At 42.8% G+C, this 22394-nt stretch overlaps 1 protein-coding gene across 2 annotated transcripts in view; it reads right to left on the bottom strand.

Moving 5' to 3' along the window:
* Nucleotides 1-1106: 1106 nt before the first annotated feature.
* Nucleotides 1107-22394, bottom strand: part of ARFGEF1 (ARF guanine nucleotide exchange factor 1) — a 138455-nt gene continuing 117167 nt past the window's right edge. For both annotated transcript variants that reach the window (XM_088844439.1, XM_088844438.1), the window contains 12 exons: nucleotides 22216-22376; nucleotides 20741-20871; nucleotides 15834-15963; nucleotides 13398-13533; nucleotides 13181-13319; nucleotides 12453-12525; nucleotides 10509-10641; nucleotides 6879-7018; nucleotides 5986-6154; nucleotides 4713-4851; nucleotides 3808-3925; nucleotides 1107-2584 (listed from right to left, as the gene is read on the bottom strand). In XM_088844439.1, the coding sequence (XP_088700565.1) occupies nucleotides 2420-2584; nucleotides 3808-3925; nucleotides 4713-4851; nucleotides 5986-6154; nucleotides 6879-7018; nucleotides 10509-10641; nucleotides 12453-12525; nucleotides 13181-13319; nucleotides 13398-13533; nucleotides 15834-15963; nucleotides 20741-20871; nucleotides 22216-22376 (1634 nt within the window). In that variant the 3' untranslated portion in view covers nucleotides 1107-2419. The remainder of the gene's footprint in view (nucleotides 2585-3807; nucleotides 3926-4712; nucleotides 4852-5985; nucleotides 6155-6878; nucleotides 7019-10508; nucleotides 10642-12452; nucleotides 12526-13180; nucleotides 13320-13397; nucleotides 13534-15833; nucleotides 15964-20740; nucleotides 20872-22215; nucleotides 22377-22394) is intronic.

Here is a 22394-nt window from a genome sequence, read left to right as displayed (position 1 = left end):
TGAGAGGTTTTTCTTCTTATGTCGTCATCTGAAAGAAAGATGAAAGCCTCTGCTGGAGAAAAGTCCTGATTTTATACCATAAATATTAACAACACACAGCCAGGTCCTCTAAAATACCCTGAGACAGGCCTAGATGGTCATGGGGGCTCCTGGCTCTTGCAGCATCCAGCTGGGCATGCACAGGGCCAGGTCCTGGGGGTAACAAATGTAGTGCACTTACAAACGCTCTGTTCAGTGACTGCTGGTGACCTGAGAGATGCTAGAGGTAAGACTGAATGCTCTCCTGTTTTTTTTAACACAACAATCAAAATAAATAGTCTTTACATGTTCTCTTTTTCCTTTTCAGGCCATTGTACCACTCGAGTCTGAGGACACACGCCCACCACCCTGCAAGCTGCCACAAAGGTAACTTTAGCTCTTTCTCTCAGTGTTCGTTCACATGGTACTGCCCTATTCTGGGTTCATAAATGCACAAAATATTAAACTATGAATAGCCTATAGTTGAGAAAGCAGGATATGGTGGAGGATCAAATGCCAGGAGCTGGAGAGAAAATATCACAACTAAAGGACATTGAATCCACATGGAGCTGTGAATGAGAATATCGTTGCCCTAGTTAGGCTTTTTTTCCCGTGGTCATGTATGGATGTGAGAGTTGGACTGTGAAGAAGGCTGATCGCCAAAGAATCGATGCTTTTGAACTGTGGTGTTGGAGAAGACTCTTGAGAGTCCCTTGGACTGCAAGGAGATCCAACCAGTCCATTCTAAAGGAGATCAATCCTGGGTGTTCATTGGAGGGACTGATGCTAAAGCTGAAGCTGCAATACTTTGGCCACCTCATGCGACGAGTTGACTCACTGGAAAAGACTCTGATGCTGGGAAAGGTTGGGGGCGGGAGGAGAAGGGGACGACGGAGAATGAGATGGCTGGATGGCATCACCGACTCTGTGGACATGAGTTTGAGTGTACTCTGGGAGTTGGTGATGGACAGGGAGGCCTGGCATGCTGTGATTCATGGGGTCGCGGAGAGTCGGACACAACTGAGCGACTGAACTGAACTGAGTTAGGCTTTTAAGAAAAAAAAGTCAATGAAACATGGGGCTGTGGATGACATAGGTTTTGATTGCACTGATGAAATAATCCAAAAACTTTATTGACCTATAACCTGATTAGAATATGCCAGATGAGAATCAATATTGTACAGAAAGTTGTACAGAATTTTTTTACATAGAAAACTTTACATCTGTACCATATACATTTTATCCATCTGAAAAAATTTTCTACATCCACTGTTAATACGGAATGCTTGACAATCTTGTTTTTTTAACCATCAGAGCACAATTCACAGTATGAATACGTTTCCAGTAAATCTAACTTCCCCAAACCATGCCAGATTTGTTATTTTAATATATTCAACATTAAATTCTGTACATAGAGTAAAATCTACATCAAGCCCCACCACCCAAAAGAAAAGAAAAGGAAGTGACAGCAACCGAGATTCATTCTGCATTGATTCAAGTTTCGGCCCATGAAGGATCATTCTGTTTTAATGGCTCATCTTTCAAAGCCCTAAGAGAAGTGTATTACAGGTAGTTACGTCAGCAGGGGTATGTTCCACTTTTGTTGGTGTTGGTCGTGACAAGTGTCAGCCACAACAGCTTCTGGGCATGTTAAACCCTCAAAATAACCACCCCGTAAAAAGGGCAAAACCAAATCCCCACAAAATAAAAAAGACAAGAAGTTCAACCCAAATGTTTAGTGCATTTGACAAAATATTATAGGTATTTAGCAAATGAATAAGAAAATAAAGAAATAAAACAGTGCAGGAAGAACTCTATAATGTCTTAAGATTTTTATATTACAGACCTGCATCTCTGTACATTTTTCACAGAAGGATCATTACCAGTATCTCAGATAGCCTGAGTGTGCAAAAATCTTCGGAATAAGAATACCGTAGTTGCTAAATAACTTTTACCATGAACAATAATTTCTTCTTCTCCCCCCAACCCCAATTATAAACATTTTTATCCTTCAAAATACAGCTCTCCTGAGTTGTACTTCTTGCAGAAGTTCAAATCTTTACATCTAGAGTTCTTTGGGTAAGTTTCACTTCCCTACCTGCCAGAAATATGTAGGGCTCTCCCTGCCACCGCGGAGAGGGAAGGACATGTGAGCATACAAGCTGACACTGTGGGAACAGGTTTTTTGCTTGTGAGCCCAACACGACAAACAGAATCCACCAGGTTACAAAAGGGACGGACGGGAGCACTGCAGGTTTGAACTGAAATTCTAAGCTTCTTAGAAGTAACCCTTAGACACAGCAATCCAGAGAAACCATTTTTCAGGTAGGAAAACTCAGCTCCGGGGTCCTTTTAAAGAACGGAGGGATGTAAACGCCAACAGAAAAATATGAAGTTCCCATCATTGCTTGTTTATTCCAAGTTCCTGTTCAGGTGGTTGTGATATCTGAAAAACGACTCCAATTCTCAGAAAAAATCTTCTAAGAACAGCACGAAGTTCAGGAATCAAGTCAAATTGCATAATTTCACATAAGAGAGGGTAGTAGAATGATGCATGAGCTTTAAACTGGGGGAAAAGGAATTCTCTGTTAGTAATGCTCTCACTGCAAACCACAGAACCTCAAAGTGCCTTTAGAAAGAACCCACTTGGGGACAGTGCCCTGAGAGTGAAGACAGGAGACACATCTGCATAAAGCAGTGATTATTGATCATGCAACTCAAAGACTGAGATGTATTCTGAACTTAATATGTACATGATTCACTTAGTTATCCATCCTTATTTTGGATAACATTTTTCATTACATTTCCTTGACAAACTTACGGCAGACATTTAGTATTTATCATTGTTTTCCCTTGGGTAATAAGCAAAAGTAAGAAGCCAAGCAAGAATCACAGTTTTTATAAGCTATGACACTATTCTGTCTGGTAAATAGAGTTGTCTCTAAAACTTCAAATTCTATCTAATGTTGCAATGTAAAATATGAGGGCTCCATACATTCTATTTTTGTTGTAATCTCTGAATACCAGCTGTCTGCCTGTTTTCTCTCCTTGTCTGTTCTCCCACCTCAAAGCGTGAGGGAGCCGTGTGACACACTGGTAAGAAGGCAAACTGGGACAAGGTAGATGGATTAGAAGCCCTTCTCGTCCACCTGGCTGCTGGTTGCCGGAAGCTACTTCTCCAAGCTCTACCTGACCCAGGTCAGAGGGGGACACACATGGGCACAGAGTGGCATTACATGGCATCTGTGGGGCCCAAAGTGTCAGCCACCAGGTTAGGCATTTTTAAACCTATTTAGGGATCACAGGAACCCCTGTTTCCATTTATGTGGGCTGTATGTTGCTACATTTTTTAATGAGTAGTATGTGTATTTCTGAAAAGTCTAAATGGTATATATACAGCTATACATTATACATCTGATCTTTGTTTTCTACTGGTTAAAATTCTTAAATGTGTTTACAGCCCATCCCCACAGAATCAGTCCCTCTACCAGAGGAACAACGGGAGCCTGCTGCCCAGGTGCAACCACGATCGGGGCCACGCCTGGCAGCTGTCTTGGATGCGACAGAAGAGACTCCAGGGGTCGGGACGGGAGCCGCAGTGGGGGTGGGTGGGGGAACCTAGGCAGCTTGTCGGTGTCCTAACAGATTCTGATTCCTCCCCTAGTGCAGCCCTATAGGATCACTCACTGGAGAACAGAGTGGGGTGGGGAGGACCTGCACCCCCACCTCCCACTTGGGCAGGCACCCCTCAGGCTGGGGATGCTGGAAGAGAAGGTGCCCAGTACTCACCCTATTATCGCTGATCTTCAGGACTTTAGTCAGAAATAAGAGCAGTAAGTTAGTCCAGGCTTCCCGATGACTTTCTGACGTCAGAGTAAGAAAGTAACTGAGCGCTTCGCTGCAGACGCTGAAACGGAAAAGGCCCCCGTCACACTTGCTGGTGGCACACCTGCCGGCCTGACAGGCACTGAGCAGGGACAACCGAGACCAGGAGGGCCGGGAACGGTAACTGGTGTCAACTAGAGCCTCTCAGGAAACCCACATGTTCTTCATTCTGAGTTTTCTTACATGCTAAACCGCTGTGGAGGAGCACAAGCACAGGACTGGTGTCGAGACTGTGGCTGAAACCCAGGGTGGCCCTTCCCCTCCTGCACTGTGACCCTATGCTTTGGGGCCTTAACAGCCTCATCAAGAACTGGGGAAATGGCTCAGGTGACTCCCATAAGTTCTAAAATGAAATTAGTTGGTTTCTGAGAACATCTATTCCCTCAAGAAGACAAAAATACAAGGTAAGAGGCTGTATTCTTTCTGAAAGGACAAAATCTTAAGTTGTCATGGAGTAAAAATGGAATGCAAACAAAACTAAAACACCAACAGAAACTCCACATACTCTTTCAAACTAAATGTCAGCAGGAATGTTTTTCACTTTCAGAAATGGATCAGTTTCTAAAAACAAATCTGTGACATGAAAAAGAGCCTAAAAATTAAGACCTAAAACTCCCAATTGTCCTGTAACAGCAAAAATAGACAATTTGCTTACATCTCAACAACTCTGCAGAAGCACATTTGTCTGTAAGACTGTGTTAGCTTTTATAATCTCTTCCGCAGGCCCCAAGTCATCTGCCCAGCTGTGGACTCCCTGGGCGCGGCACTCTGTACTGAGCAGCCTCATGGGCTGAAGCCCCAAGTCTTACTTTAAGAGCCTCTGCTGGACCTCCTCCCAGGCGCTGGCCCGGCTCTCGTCCGTGTACATCCGGAAGAGAATGCGCAGCCCGCAGGCCAGGCTGCTCGTCTCTTGCTTCAGAAGGTTGGGCTTGGATTTGCCCTTGAAGCCTGCAGAGGGGAAGTCGGAGTTAATAAGAGGAGAGGCATCCAGTGAAGGTGCACAGGCTGCGTGGAACCCAGAATGGTCGAAGGTCAGCAGCGTGCAGGGCCCAGGGAAGTAAGGAGCCCAGTGCCCTTGGCAGGAACAGTCTCAGCTGAACAGTGGCCACAACTTGGGTTGAATAAAGGGGAAAAAAAGAGTACTGTCTATAGAAGTGAGGCTGTACAAGAAGGGAGAGAATGAACAGAGCCTGGTTGGGTTTAATGAGGTGGTAAAGAAAGTTGAAACTGCAATACTTTGGCCACCTCATGCGACGAGTTGACTCACTGGAAAAGACTCTGATGCTGGGAAGGGTTGGGGGCGGGAGGAGAAGGGGACGACAGAGAATGAGATGGCTGGATGGCATCACCGACTCAATGGACATGAGTTTGAGTGAACTCCGGGAGTTGGTGATGGACAGGGAGGCCTGGCGTGCTGTGATTCATGGGGTCACGGAGAGTCGGACACAACTGAGCGACTGAACTGAACTGAAAGAGACACCAGGGATGAAATAAAATTCCTAAGTGTACAGCACCCAGCACTGTCAGAGGACTTTGCTGTTTAAGGAACAGCAGCTTCCTTTTTTCTGCATATTCTTCAGCCTCTGACTCTCAGCATTGTTCTGCACCTAATTGGCCCCAAGTAACTATTTCTTTAAAAAATAACACTGTCAGTAAAATTGTTAAAAAGCTTACTTCTTACTTAAATTTTCCAACTTTTTCAAAAATATATCTCCCTCCCACTTCAAAACCCTGACTTCTGTTCTGGCCATGCCCTGGGGAGCAGGCACTCAGTACAGATGCCTTCATGCCTGGGACCCTCCCACTTTTTCTCAGCTCTAGTAAGCAGACGGTATCGGTAGGAAGACCCAGGCTGAGCACAGAAGGTGAAAAACAATGTGGAAACCAGTCAATTAACAGTGTGATTAAACACAGGGAGACTCATCCACCCAGGCAGTTACTCAGCATTTTCTAGACCAGAGAAAGACCCGTTGGTGGAGTGTTCGCCGATGACTGGTGAGGACTCAGCATTCACGCTGAGTGTCCCCTGGTGTGAATCCGCTGCAAGCCCACTAAGGGTGCAGCCCGCATAGCACGGCTTACCTGCCTTCCACAGAGCCGTCCTCTGTTCGTTGTTGGAGTTGAAAGCTTTTGCAAATCTGTGCGACTCTAACAAGCAGTCCAGTAATTTGAAGAGTTGTTGTGATGTTAAAAAGCGATACATTCCTTGGTCTTGAGTGTCCACTCGAACATCAAAGTCCACAGCGTCTCTCTTTGGAAAACAAACCACCACAGCACAGGCACCCACAGTCACAGTGTGACCAAAGACCACTTCTATTAGCAAGCCATAGAACTTAATCTGTCTCAACAGTAAAAGACCACCTTCTCTTATTAAATCTCCAGAATCTTTTATCCTTTGCACCCTTCTCACTGAGCACCACCCCCAATGTCTATGGCTCCCTGCCCACAACTCTTGACCCCAGAGCTCTGCCCCAGGAGACCCTCAGCCTCCACCCCCTTCACGTTCCTCGCCCTGCTTAGGTCCTCACTTCTGTTAACCAGTTTGAGGCTGTGGATGGTAATCATAAATATCCTTGTGCATAACCCACCCCTCACCCCTTTAGTAACTGGCTGGCAAACCCCCTACTCCGCAACAGATGAAGGATCACTTGCCCTAGAACAGCTGACTGCAGCCTTCTCAGCAAAGCTTCCTCACGGAGCTGCAAGGCAGCACTGGCTCATGGCTCCTCCTGCCTCCCTGGTTCTTGCCCCCAAGCTCTTCACCCCCTGCTTCATCATGAGCTTTCAACCACAAGGCCCCAGGCTCAATCCCTAACCCCCTTCCCCCGCCGTGTCCACACTCACAACCTTGGCCATGTCCTCAGTCCCATGGTCTGGACTGACATCCATGGGGTGATGGTCCCCCAAATGGGCCCTCTAGCTTGGCCTCTGCTCTGAAGCCCAGATGGCAGAGCTGACCCCCCGCACCCACTCACCTGGGCCGCGGCTAAGTTTTCTGCATCCTCCTTCCTACTTGTGGCGGGGAAGAACACGATGTTGTCGATAGTCTGGATGAGTTCCAGCTGCACAACACATTTAATCAACAGGGCAGCAAACAATTTTTGTTCTGGAAATTCTGTGAGGAAACCCACCCCAATGCACATGCAAACAAAAATTATTTTGAATCCTTTATAATTTCTGTGACATTACAATGCTAAGGAAACATTAACATGTATGAGGGTAACTTGCACACATCACATTGAAGGACAGCCTGCTTCTGCACATGAGCACTCAGTAAAAGCTGCATTTAATCAGTATTTAGAAAAGTCTTAAAAAATTCACTTCTTCAGTAAACAAAAATATTCAAAATAACTTTGAACAGTGAATACATTCAAGAAGGTGCCAGGATTAATTTTAAAGTAACATTTAGGTTATTCCTTAATAAAATGTATCAAATGGATTAAAAGCTACAGTTTCAATAGCATTTGCTACAAACCCAAGTTTGACCTTTGACTACAGTTCAGTTCAGTCGCTCAGTCATGTCCGACTCTCTGCGACCCCATGAATCACAGCACGCCAGGCCTCCCTGTCCATCACCAACTCCCGGAGTTCACTCAAACTCATGTCCACAGAGTCGGTGATGCCATCCAGCCATCTCATTCTCCGTCGTCCCCTTCTCCTCCCGCCCCCAACCTTTCCCAGCATCAGAGTCTTTTCCAGTGAGTCAACTCGTCTCATGAGGTGGCCAAAGTATTACAGTTTCAGCTTTAGCATCTGTCCTTCCAGTTGACTACAGGTAATATAAAAAAGCCAGAAGAAAACAACAGGAGCTAGATCTGTGAGGCAGGGAGTGAGGGGCTCAGAACTGTGACCAACTGGAAGGCACAGAGGGTCAACCAGAGTGCAGGCTTTATTTGGATCCAGGCTGATGGCTGCATCTAAAATGGCCTCCTATTTCTAAAGCATAATAAGCCCAGAAGTCCACGCAGAGTCATGCCTAGTGCAGGACTGTTAGAGCAACCACCCTGGAGGTGACCGGTGCTCAGACATGGCCTGGGGTGGAACATGGCTGCCTTCCTCTGGCCTGAACCACTGTCCTTGGAAGGGCTGTTTCTATAAGGACACACAGACTCATGGAAGGAAGGACTTTCCACCTCCATGGCATCAGGTGAGCAGATGTAGATAAACACAAGGTTAGGAAAGACAATTCAATTACTGAGATGCTCAAGAGCCAGCAGCACTGACCCAGCCAAGGTCAGTTCTCCAGGAAGCTTTCCAGGAGCTGGATGATAATCCTGGGTGGGGTGGGGTCGGGGGGGTCCATATACTGGCCTCAGGACATCAGCTCCAGCACTGGACACCTTGACAACCCTTCAGATTTTCTCTGCTTTGCTTTTATCACAAACTCCCTTTTCTGGCACCAATTTCTAGAATTTAGTTTTTTTGTTTTTGGCCACACCTTGCAGCTTGCAGGGTCTTAGTTCCCTGAACCTGAGCCATGGCAGTGAGAGCTCTGAGTCCTTACCACTTGGACCTGCCAGGGAATCTCCCAATTTCCAGAAGTTAAATTCAGGTTTTAGTAATTTGGGAAAGACAGCCAAACAACTTGCTTAAATTTATCCTCTATTATTCATGATGGCTCCTTTCCAGATAGTTTTCAGAAATGTTGCTGTACTGAACATTCAATTCTTAGTATTAGGTCTCAAGTCAAAAAATGTAAAAAACCAAAGACACCCCCAAGTCCAAGTTGTCCCTTCCTGGCCCTCCCTCATCCAAGTCACAACTACACTCTCAGGTTTCTGGGGCAGGACACGCTGGCCACACCCCAGACTCGGGGAGACTGAGGCTGAGGAGACATGCTCTCACCAGGCACCATGTCTGCGTCGGCATTCAGAGCTGTCGCGGGTGAGGAGCTGGACTCAGCCTCACCAGCAGGGGCCAGCAGTGTGTCTGGGGGACAATGTCTATCTGAACAAGTCTGCTTCACAAGGGCTACGGGTCATGTTAGGGACCATTTCACGGGCAGCACCAGCTTTTGAGAGTGAAGGAGGAGCGGAGCAGCCACAGTCTGCGCTGCTCTGAGCCACCTCCTTGGGCAGCACCGCCACCCCATCCCCTGCACGGAGGGCTCTTGGGGAACACGGGAGCTCTTCCTAAAGGACTGTGAGGGGGTGGCAGGAGGAACGAAACATGAGCCCTTGGATTAGAGGGGTAGCACTCCATTCCAGTTCAAGGCATGTGCCCAGATCAGCTCAGTGAAAACTTGCAACTACGTCTTTCCCTTCCAAGGTCCAGTCCTGGGGCTGAGAAGAGAGCAAAGCCATGTACTATGGCGTTTTCCAGGGTAGACTGAAGCTGGTATGGATTCTAACAGCTGTGCTCCAGAAAACAGGAATGAAAAACGAAAATGGACAACTCATCACCACCCATCTCCCTTCTAAGAAGCGAAACACAGTAGCTGAAGATAGAGCTCTTTTCCAGGAGGCACAAAATCTGTCTTCCCTCAACAATAAGTATAAACACCGAGGGTTAATAAAAATGCCCTGAAAACAGTAAACTGGAAATGGACCAGTTCCCTAAATGTAAGGAATAAAATTGTAAGTATAAAATTCTTGGAAGGCAACATTAGGTAGAATCTCCCTGACCTTAGTTTGGGCTGCGATTGGTTCCTAACCATGACACCAGAAGCATGAGCAACAGCAAGACAAACTCAACTTCAGCAAAATAAGAACTTTCGTGCAATCAGAGCATATCATCAGAAATGAAAAGATGACCTACAGAATGGGAGAAAATAAACCCTTGCAAATCATGTATGTGATATAGGGATAGTATCCAGAGTATGTAAGAAACTCCTACAACTCAACACCAACCAACCCAATTAAAAATTAGCAAAGGACACGAATAAGTATCCAAAAATGATTACAAATGGCCAAAAAGCACATGAAAAAATACTCAACATCATTAATCAATAGGGAAATGCAGAGTAAAAAACCACGAGACAACATTTTATACCCACTAGGATGGCTATTATTAAGGAGAGAAAAAGAAGACTGAAATGTTTGTGAGGATGTGGAAAAAATGGAATTGCTGGTGGGAATATAAAATTGTGCAGCCACTGTGGAACACATTTCCCGTTTTCCTCCAAGAAGGAGGCTGTCTTTTCTCAGTGTTGTTAACTTTTGTTCAGTAAATGAAACTGAACCAATTTAGTGAAAAAACGAGGGAGTCCCCCTTCTTTGTGAAAAGAACTAAAGAAGGTGAGGGGAGGTGCAGAGGCGCACCGGGGTGGGGGGGCGCAGCAGAATGCTCCTCGGACGCCCTGGCCGCTACCTCCCCTCTTGCCGAGGGCAGAGGAAGACCTGTTAGGCCCCTCCTCTGCAGGAAGAATACCCACGTGCTTGTAATAAAAATCAGCTGAGAGCGCTGTAGAAAAAAAATGAGCCTTGCAGGTGTCAGCACAGTCCTGACCACCTGCGAGACAGCCTCTATCAGGGATGTCCAAACTGCGGCAAACTCAGTAATGAAGTGACCACATAACCAACTACAGTACGTGTGTGTGAGTAAAAGCAAAACTTTCGTATCTTGCATAGACAAAACTAAATACACAATTAAGAGAAATAACTCACTTGCTGTGGGTTTAATTTTGCTGATTTCTTCATTCACAGTAGAGACAGAAGCCAATAGAGCTTGCTGTCTATTATCTGCAGATCTTGGTTGAATAGAGTCATGAATATCTACAGATTTCTGTGATATTGTATCCTAATAAAAAAAATTCATTTTAAGTACAACAAATAAAGCTTAATGATGAAAACAGTTTCTATTACGTTGTCTTTTAAAAAGTAATTTACATTGTATCCCTATGAAAATGACACTTCACACACTGCAATAATGGACATAATGGGGAAAATTATTTAATATCACTACACACAGATAAGAGCTGGTAATCTTTTAAAGAAAAGCTTGCTTTCTGACCCTCACTGAGATCAGGCCTGACATCACCCAAGGGCAACAGATAAAAACGCTAAGCTTCACTGTGTGGCAAACTTGTCACCAATATCCATGAACTGTCGTGAAATCCAAACAGAAGGTATGTAGTGGGTACAGTCTCTGCACACTTAGTGCAGGCTGAGCCCAGGAAAGCTCTGTAAAGGAAGGATGTTCTGTCACCCCAGACCAGCCTCCAGAAAGGTCAGTGAGAAGGTGACCGACAAGGAGACTGGCCCTGCAGAGAAGCTGACAGGTCCACAGAACCACACCAGGGTCCAGTTCCAGCTACGTGTAACCTTGGGAGAGCCAGGAATCTAGTTCCTAAGCTGAGGTTTTCTGGTCTGAAAAAGACGACGACACTTTATTTACAGGTTGTGGAGGATTTGGTAGTAAATGCAAGGCACTCGCAGTGTCAGACGGTATGTGGTAGCTGACAAGACTATTCTGCCAGCTCCACCTGGTTCCAATATGAGACCAGAAGTAGAGCCAGGGCGGTTACAGGTCTCAGACAGAGCCAAGGAAGAGACTGTGAAGATAACTGCCGGCCTCCACAAGTGACCCTTTTTATTTCTTTCAATTTTCGCTTTTGGGATGAGAATCTTTACCCACACTTGCCCACCGTTGTATTTTGCAAGGGGGTCATTTATTTTACAGGTTCAAGGATCCACAGAGAGAATTTTGCTCCAGGACAGACCATTTACCTGATCTAGATGACTCAGACGACAAGATCTGGAACTTCTGATACGATGATAGTCATATGAGATTTTGGACTTAGTGCTGATGCTACAATAAACTGAGACTTTGGGGATGTTGGAACGGGATAAATGTCTTAGCCCACAAGACAGACATGAATTTTGGGGCACCAGAGGGTAGACTGCAGTGGGCTAAATAGTGGCCCCCAAAAGCTAAGTCCAAGTCCTAACCTTTGGTAATTATAGAAATAGGGTCTTTAGAGTTAAGGAACTTTGAGATCATTCTGAATTTAGCGTGGACCCTAAATCTAATAACTAGCGTCCTTAAAAGAGGAGAGATCTGATACACAGATCTGACTTTACACAGCTATGTAAAGATGGAGACAGCGAATGGAGTGATGTGTGTACAAGCCAAGGAATGGCAGGGCTTGTCAGCAGCCAGTAGAAGCTAGAGGCAGTGAACCCGGGGAAGGAGTGTGGCCTTGCCGATGCCTATTCTCCCCCAGAACTGTGAGAGAGTAAACTGCTGCTGCTTTAAGCTGCTAAGTTTTATCATTGATTTGTGACAACACACCCAGGAAACAAATGTGCAGGGTGAGGGTCTGCTGGGATTCCTTATACTGCTTTTCTAACTTTAAGGTAAAATTTTTATCAAAATTTGATGTTTAAACAATATCTAATAACATCTTCAGCTTGGCATGTACACCCTTATGTAAACTGGTATCGTGCAGGCACTTGAGAAATCATTTGAATCTTCGTCTCAGAGTCATTTATATTTTACACCATCTTTCTAAAGGAGCTGGGCCCCTATCAAAGGATCTGCCCCATGGTAAAATTTCTTATCACGAATAGTTCAATGATTTAAAATAGGCTTGATTTATTTAAACTTACCAACTGGTTTTCACTCACAGGAGATGGGGTTGGGGGAGCAGTTTCTCCGGAATTGGGACGCCAGGTCAAGAGCCTTTGAAATGCCAAAACCATACCAATCACTGAGAGCGCGAGACATGCCACAGCCAACACACTTAAAATGAAATAAGCCGGGGAAGCTCAAGCTGTCCTACCGATGATTCGGGTGCCATCAACCGTCAGGCAGCAGGACTGTGTCTTAGTTTCCCTACTAGTAAAAACTCACCTACAATTCAATTCCAAACTTCTCCCTCAGAAAAGGATGACAAATAACTACAAAATACAGTGTTTACAAATAAAGTTTCCTTAGACTATTCACAGTAACTAAAATAAAGCTGAGATTTTTAAAAAATTCAGAACCACTGCTTGGTTTAATCTCCATGAATAAAATCTCATAAAAGCAGTTCAGTTCAGTTCAGTCGCTCAGTCATGTCCGACTCTCCGCGACCCCATGAATCACAGCACGCCAGGCCTCCCTGTCCATCACCAAAAGCACTTCACAGTGACCCAAATTTAGATGATGAGACTAAAGGTTCTGGTTTATAAAACAATTCATGTATTTGTTATGGTTTATAGGAGTTTGGTCTGTAATAAACACAAATTCATAGAACACTGAGATATCTGACAAAGCATTTGTTAAGAGAAGTCACTAGTTACTATCAAATCTTTTATGTCCATCATTCAATACACAATGTGGTATAAAATCTTACGCATGTGGGATTGTGGTTTTGAAGATGTCCAACGTGCAGTTGCAGGTTTTATCCCAGATTTCTAGTGTAAATTTTTCACCATTCAGAATAACAACATTCTCTAAGCAGTTTGTACCAGATCGTGCCAACTGCTCATTGTCTGGAAAAGAAAAGAGCAATTCATTTGTGTTATCACCAGGGTCACATTTAACACTGTCATTTATTGGGACACACCTACCTTGCTGCACACACCAGTAGAGCTGGGCAAAAATGTCATCCAAAAGGACATCACTGAGCACTTCCAAATACTGGGTGAACACGTCACAGATCGCATAGAGTGCATGATTACATGTTGTCGTCATCCATTCGGCTTTCTACAAGGGAGACAGTAATCACACAAAGGTCAGGCCACTCAGTAGTTACTAGAAGTTACAAAGAAAATGTTTGCATATTTAAAATAAGACTGTCCATGTTCCTTTCAGAGTGCTTAACTCCCTCTAGAATATACTCACCTCAACTTCATATCTGATACCTATTTCTCATTATCTCATAAATCTATGCATAGAATAACTATTTTCTGTACTGTTTTGATTATAAAAAACCATCACTGCATTGTCCTGTTATTAGTGTCTGCTACTGAAAAGTCATAGCATTAATTGCAACAGTTGGTCTTGCTCCAGAACATGGAAAAAAAAATAAGAGGAAGGAAATGATAAGAATTTTCCAAGTAGGGTTAGCATAGGTTTAAAATAAAACTGGTGTAAGTAATTTATTTTTCTCAAATGAATTTATCTGATTCATTCATTCATGGTTTTATGCCCTTGCATAAACATATGTCTACTTAATAACGTGTTAAGTAAAAGCCTACCTGTGGATCTAAAGTAAAACCTTCTGCAGGTCAGAGAGGCCCCCAGATTTGCATTTAACACACTATATGGAACGAAACACAAAGACCTGATGTTCTCTCCCCACAAACACTGAAATGCATTCTGTATTGGTTTGTAGTAAAAGACCTAACTAAACTTAAAAGTTTATGCACAGCAAAGGAAACAAACAAACAAAAAAACACCTTCAGAATAGGAGAAAATATTTGCAAAGGAAGCAACTGACAGGATTGGTGGTGGTTCAGTCGCTAAGTCGTGTCCAACCCTAGAGACCCCATGGACTGTACCCCACCAGGATCCTCCGTCCATGGGATTTTCCAGGCAAGGGTACTGGAGTGGGTTGCCATTTCCTTCTCCAGGGGATCTTCCCGACCCAGGAATTGAACCCAGGTCTCCTGCATTGCTGGCAGATTCTTTACCGACTGAGCTATGAGGGAAGCCCAACAAGGGATTAATCTCCAAAATATACAAACAGCTCATGCAGCTCAATATCAAAAACAAATTAAACAATGGACAGAAGATCTAAAGAGACATTTCTCCAAAGAAGACATACAGATGGCCAAAAAGCACATTAAAAGATTCTCAACATCATTAGTTATCAGAGAAATGCAAATCAAAACTATCATGACGTATCACTTCAGACCGGTCAGAATTTCTGGCCATCATCAAAAAGATCTACAAATTATAAATGCAGAGAAGGCGTAGAGAAAAGGAGACTCTCTTACATAGTTGGTGGGAATGTAAATTGGTGCAGCCACTATGGAGAAGATTATGGAGGTTCCTTAAAAACTAAAAATAAAGCTACGGCTACCAGAGGACCTAGCAATCCCATTCCTGGGCATATATCTGGAAGAAAACATGACCCAAAAGGATACATGTGCCCTGATGTTCACTGCAGCACTGTTTACAATAGCCAGGACACGGAAGCAACCTAGATGTCCATCAGCAGGGGAGTGGATAAAGACAATGTGGTGCATATGTGTGTCAGTCATAAAAAGGAATGAAATAATGTCATTTTCAGTAACATGGAGGGACCTACAGTCTGTTGTATTGAGGAAAGTCAGAGAAAGACAAATATACGGTATCACTTACATGCGGAATCTAAAAAAAAAGGGTACAAGTGAACTTACCTACAAAAAACAGATACAGCGGCACAGATGCAGAAAACAAACGGATGGCTACCAGGGAGGTGGGGGGGTGGGGTAGGGAGAGGGATGAATTGGGAGATTGGGATTGACATATATATACTACTGTGTATGAAGCAGATAACTAATGAGAATCTATTGAACATTACAGGAACTCTGCTTAATACTCTATAATGGTCTGTATGGGAAAGGAATCACAGTGAGTGGATAGATGTATAAATGAATCACTGCTGTAAAGCAGAAACTAACACAATATTGTAAATCAACCATATTCCAAAAATTGAAAAAATTAAAAGACACTGAAATAAATAAAACTTTCCATGTATTCTTTATTCAATTTAGAATAATAAGTCACTATGAATACTAAGTAGAACTATTGATGTTTTAGCTGTGACAGTATTAAAATGAGGAAAAGATACTGAAAGTTCAACAAAAATACTGAAAACCTTAACTCACTTCTGTTGTCAAAACTGCATTGTTCTGATGACAGAAAACATACTACAAAGATGTACTACTATATCATAATGCCTTAAAGAAGAAATCTCTAGGATTTTTTTTATGTTCACTGTGCTTAATGTGAAATACTAAAATGTATTAAGAAAAAAGAACCTTTTGACTTGACTATATTAAATGAAAATCTCTTACCTCTGTCTGCTGTTCTGGCAATTTCATGTTGTCAAAGATTCTGAAAACAATTCTAAATAAATCCTGCCACCAGTGTTTTTCATAAGTGTGGCCGTAAGTTTTCATTATTTCAAACATTACCGTTAAACCCCTAAAATGAAAACATATAATTAGAAAAGCTAGCATACTACATCAGTATCTCCCCCCTAAAACAGATTTTTATAAGTTAGTTCACAAAGTTACTGAAAGCTAAGTTTAAAACACTTGATACTACAACTTTTAAGAAATTTAAGTTGTAAAACAGGTTTTTTTAGGATGAACTGTTTAGGGAAAAACTCCAAAGGCCCTGGCCTTCAGTTTTTTTTCTTTTACTCCCACTCCATCACTGCAGCATTTAAAAAATGTACATGGGAACTACAGAATGAGAAAGACTGTGATTTGGGTGAATACTAATTCTGTGGCTCTATGACCATGGAAGAAAGTATACTGATATGTCTAAGAACAAATAAAATTAGATTTTGGAAAATCTTTTTCAAAGAACTATAGGAATTTTTAGCTAATACCCCACTTGTTCATATAATATTCTCAAACTAATGGACTTCTCAAACTAATTCACTAAGACCCCCACTCGTGTGGGCAGGGTGTCTATTCCCCAGTGTGCCAGGCCAGAGCAGCATGTTTCACACAGGGTGCATAATGAAGTGTTCCTTGAGAATATGATGCTTTAGAATTCCATTTATTCTCTTCCGAATAAGTGTTAAAACTGAAACTCAAAATTGCCTTCTGATTCCTTATTATCCTTCTTGAAATAATGCCTTCATGTAACCATGAAAAAGCTTGATCTTTTCTCTCTTGTTAAATTTCTTCTAAGAAAATACACGTACCCTTCCACTTAGAAAAGGTTTTTATTTCCCAAAGTCTGGTCATAAGTCAGAACAATATTTCCTGTGAAACATTCCTTGAGGACTTGAGATGGTCTAGCTCATTTGCTGCAATGTTACCCCCTGGGCCTGGTACCAATACACACGTGGTACACAGTAACACGCAGTTGTTCGATGGATGTAAAATAACATTACGGTAGTTTGGTCCTAAGGCAAGTTAAGTTTGTTTGCTCTGTAAGATGCCTAATGTGTAAAACTACAGTAAAGGAATTTCTGTGGAAGAAACACACTGTATGTTTCCCAGAAAACCCTGTCAGAGTTCCATGCCCACCCCCACCCGCCTCCACACACACACACACACACTGAGACAGGGCTGGTTCTTCCTCCCATTCCGAGTAACTGGATGCTAAATAACCCCCATGGCTGGGCTGAGAACATCCTGCTGCTTGCAGGTCCCCAAAGCAAACACTTAGGATTATACAGTGGAAGTGAGAAATAGATTTAAGGGACTAGATCTGATAGAGTGCCTGATGAACTCTGGACGGAGGTTCGTGACATTGTATAGCAGACAGGGACCAAGACCATCCCCACGGAAAAGAAATGCAAAAAAGCAAAATGGCTGTCTGAGGAGGCCTTACAAATAGTTGTGAAAAGAAGAGAAGCGAAAAGCAAAGGAGGAAAGGAAAGATATAAGTATCTGAATGCAGAGTTCCAAAGAATAGCAAGGAGAGATAAGAAAGCCTTCCTCAGCAATCAATGCAAAGAAATAGAGGAAAACAACAGAATAGGAAAAACAAGAGATCTTTTCAAGAAAATTAAAGATATCAAGGGAACATTTCATGCAAAGATGGGCTCGATAAAGGACAGAAATGGTATGGACCTAACAGAAGCAGAAGATATTAAGAAGAGGTGGCAAGACTACACAGAAGAGCTGTACAAAAAAGATCTTCACGAAGAAGATAATCACGATGGCGTGATCACTCACCTGGAACCAGAGATCTTGGAATGTGAAGTCAAGTGGGCCTTAGAGAGCATCACTACGAACAAAGCTAGTGGAGGTGATGGAATTCCAACTGAGATATTTCAAATCCTGAAAGATGATGCTGTGAAAGTGCTGCACTCAATATGCCAGCAAATTTGGAAAACTCAGCAATGGCCACAGGACTGGAAAAGGTCAGTCTTCATTCCAATCCCAAAGAAAGGCAATGCCAAAGAATGCTCAAACTACCACACAATTGCACTCATCTCACACGCTAGTAAAGTCATGCTCAAAATTCTCCAAGCTAGGCTTCAGCAATATGTGAATTGTGAACTCCCAGATGTTCAAGCAGGTTTTAGAAAAGGCAGAGGCACCAGAGATCAAATTGCCAACATCCGCTGGGTCATGGAGAAAGCAAGAGAATTCCAGAAAAACATCTATTTCTGCTTCATTGACTATGCCAAAGCCTTTGACTGTGTGGGTCACAATAGACTGGAACATTCTGAAAGAGATGGGAATACCAGACCACCTGACCTGCCTCTTGAGAAACCTGTATGCAGGTCAGGAAGCAACAGTTAGAACTGGACATGGAACAACAGACTGGTTCCAAATAGGAAAAGGAGTACGTCAAGGTTGTATATTGTCACCCTGCTTATTTAACTTATATGCAGAGTACATCATGAGGAACGCTGGGCTGGAAGAAGCACAAGCTGGAATCAAGATTGCTGGGAGAAATATCAATAACCTCAGATATGCAAATGACACCACCCTTATGGCAGAAAGTGAAGAGGAACTCAAAGGCCTTTTGATGAAAGTGAAAGAGGAGAGTGAAAAGGTTGGCCTGAAGCTCAACATTCAGAAAATGAAGATCATGGCATCTGGTCCCATCACTTCATGGGAAATAGATGGGGAAACAGTGTCAGACTTTATTTTTTTGGGCTCCAAAATCACTTTGGATGCTGATTGCAGCCATGAAGTTAAAAGACGCTTGCTCCTTGGAAGGAAAGTTATGACCAGGCTAGATAGCATATTAAAAAGCAGAGACATTACTTTGCCAACAAAGGTCCGTCTAGTCAAGGCTATGGTTTTTCCCATGTTCATGTATGGATGTGAGAGTTGGACTATGAAGAAAGCTGAGCGCCGAAGAAATGATGCTTTTGAACTGTGGTGCTGGAGAAGACTCTTGAGAGTCCCTTGGACTGCAAGGAAATCCAACCAGTCCATTCTAAAAGAGATCAATCCTGGGTGTTCACTGGAAGGACTGATGCTGAAGCTGAAACTCCAATACTTTGGCCACCTCATGTGTGACGAGTTGACTCACTGGAAAAGAGTCTGATGCTAGGAGGGATTGGGGGTAGGAGGAGACGGGGACGGCAGAGAATGAGATGGCTGGATGGCATCACCGACTCGATGGACATGAGTTTGAGTGAACTCCGGGAGCTGGTGATGGACAGGGAGGACTGGCGTGCTGTGGTTCATGGGGTCGCAAGGAGTCGGACACGACTAAGCAACTGAACTGAACTGAACTGAAAGCAAACGCAGATCCACAGAGGTTCCCAAGATTTTTTACGTATTGAAGGAGTTCTGCTGAATATATAAGTTGCTGGTATATGGAAAAGAATATGGAGAGCTCTAGGTTAATTATTTAAACCTAAATCTACAGAATTTTGAGAGACTCAAATGAGAACGCATGTGGAAGTACTCTATAACTAGTGTGTTATACAAGTCACAGTGCTGCATTTTTAGATGTAACTGAAATAACTGTCTTTACAAAATCAAAGCCATCCCTGGACAAAGCTTACTCACATTTTCTCTCTTTACCACCTAGAATACTTATTTTCTCTTCTTAAGAACTAAACGCATCCATAATCTGAACACAGGATACAGTGAAAAGCAAGGTAGCATGGTCCCAGACAAGGACAGGTAAGAGACTAAAAAAGCAGGTACGTCCGTCCCCCGCCAAAGAGATTTCTACAAATAAACACGGGCAGGGAGGGTGAGTTTCTGTGACTTTCAGTTACCGCATCTTAGTTGTTCTACTGAAGTGGCAGACATCTGAGAATGGTATATATAATCAATTAGGGGGTTAGCTTGAATTTTATCAAGTTTCCTAACAGGTCCACTGACAAAAACTCCTCAGGGCCTAAATGTGAAATTAATGTCAACTGTGCTTGTGGTGACTAAATTCTGTGACAAGTTTCCAAGGTTTGAGTGTATTTTGGATTATTTTAAATTTCATAAGAATCTGCTGTAACAAATAACACTCTAAAAATAAAAAACTTCTTAGGCTATAAAACAAATTTCACCATGGCTAGGGATGGGTGTGGTTCTGGCATAAGAGGAGGGAGGAAGGAGAGATTCATTCTTTTATTACATTCTATCACTGATTTCTTACAAGTCTGCACTACCTTTCTGATGTCCTGCTGACAGATATTAGGATACTCAAGTTGGTCATTTCAATTTGGCAGTCAAAAATAGAATGAGAAAAACTATATTACGGGATTGATAAGAATGCTAACAAATTCACAACAAGTTCTTGTAAGTATAAAATATGTGCACTGAGCACTTGTCTGGTTACATTACACCCATCGTAGTTTCTTTACAAATGGACTGGACAGTCATACAGATCTTTTATTGAGAATATACTTTTGAAAGAGTTCTTTTTCAACAGGCCTATGTTATTCAAAACTAGGTTACTGGCCAGTCTTCAAAGAGAAATGGTTCTTTACCTAAAAGCCACCAGGGACATGCATTTGGAAATTCTTTTCTCATTCATCAGAAAACAAAGTTTGGGACTAACTTCAATTTCTGATTGGAAACAAAAGTATGAAAACACAGACTGTGTAAATTAACATGGAATCTAAAATTCAAACTTGGAAATAATCAAAATTTAAGGAAAAGTAAGTCTATTTCCATTTTTTGTTGCTCTATTTAACATATTTTAAAATTTACCTATGTAATAATTACTATATTTGATCAAGTTAAACGTATGTTCACATAAGAAAGGTTAATTTGATTAAAGTCAAAATAACCCTTGCAAAGTTTTAATTACAAATACTGATTGTTACCTGGTTCTTACATCTAATTTGCATCTATTGATGATACATGATAACTCGAAGAGAATTGGGAACCAGCCTCTCACCCACACTCTGTCTTCAGGGGCCACATTCATGTCGTCACTTGTGTACTCCTTGAAAGCCTTTAGAAAGAAAGGCAGGTTTATTAAACACAAGGCGTTAATACCTATCTATACACATTTCTCCAAAGCAGTTTTTAAACACTTTGCAAATCAAAAATGAGCAATCTGATTTAAAAAACTTATAAAAAGATGGAGATTATAACTGCCTACAGAGCATGGAATAGAGTCCAAAAGCTACTTTCAGCTCCAACTCCATCATCAGCTTTCCATTTCAGGCATTTAAGTGGTTATAACATCACACAGCCACACCGCCACCCTGGGGAGGGATGCGGATCGAATGAATGTAAGAAGTACTGAACACGCCACAGGTCCATGTCAGCACACGACAGGAGATCTATGAAGCCACCTTTTCTCCTAATGACAGTTACACAGATACGCGAAAGCTGGCTGCCAGGTTGCCAATTCAAGCTTTCACTCCAATGCTCACAACCACACTCATCCACAGTTACCTTCAGTGCTGCAGAGCTTGACACACAACAAACAGTGTATCAAGGTAATGGCTGAATACACAATTCAGTTCAGTCGCTCAGTCGTGTCCGACTCTTTGCGACCCCATGAATCACAGCACGCCAGGCCTCCCTGTCCATCACCAACTCCTGGAGTTCACTCAAACTCATGTTCATCGAGTCGGTGATGCCATCCAGCCATCTCATTCTCTGTCATCCCCTTCTCCTCCTGCCCCTAATCACTCCCAGCATCAGAGTCTTTTCCAGTGGATCAACTCGTCGCATGAGGTGGCCAAAGTATTGCAGTTTCAGCTTTAGCATCAGTCCTTCCAATGGACACCCAGGACTGATCTCCTTTAGAATGGACTGGTTGGATCTCCTTGCAAGGGACTCTCAAGAGTCTTCTCCAACACCACCGTTCAAAAGCATCAATTCTTCGGCGATCAGCTTTCTTCACAGTCCAACTCTCACATCCATACAAGACCAGATGGACCTTTGTTGGCAAAGTAATGTCCGTGCCTTTTAATATGCTATCTAGGTTGGTCATAACTTTCCTTCCAAGGAGTAAGCATCTTTTAATTTCATGGCTGCAGGCTTGGGTTCAAATCCTGTCTCTTTAACTATCCCTATGAGCAAGGGGCACATATTGAGTTTCCTTGTGCCTCAGATTCCTTATTTAATGGGGCTATAACACAATCTATCCCATAAAGTTGTTATTGAAAATTAAACAAGTTTATACATGTGAGACATTCAGAAAAATACCCGATGTCTTCAATAAATGTGACAACTCAAGATAATTCTGAAAAATGCTTCATATCCCCTAGATTCCCAAATAAACTTAGATATCAGACTAGAAATAAATGCTAAGTCACATTTTGTTTACTAACTGATGCTATACCTGAGGTCTATCAGACACGTATTTTGCACAATGGCGAATAAGTCGAATTGCTTCCATACTTGTATCTGGGAAAGCTGCATTGCACGCAAATTCAGACAGACATTTCACTGCATCCTGGAAAGAATCAATGGTCGCTGGAAAGTGTTTTTCAAACACAAGGGCTATAAAGGAGAAAAATA

This window comes from Moschus berezovskii, chromosome 16 (genome assembly GCF_049115385.1).
Source record: "Moschus berezovskii isolate FMDL1 chromosome 16, NW_MosBer_1.0, whole genome shotgun sequence".
NCBI lineage: Eukaryota > Metazoa > Chordata > Mammalia > Artiodactyla > Moschidae > Moschus > Moschus berezovskii.
The sequence above is the reverse complement of the archived record's forward strand: the minus strand, read 5'-3'. Positions and strand labels throughout refer to the sequence as shown.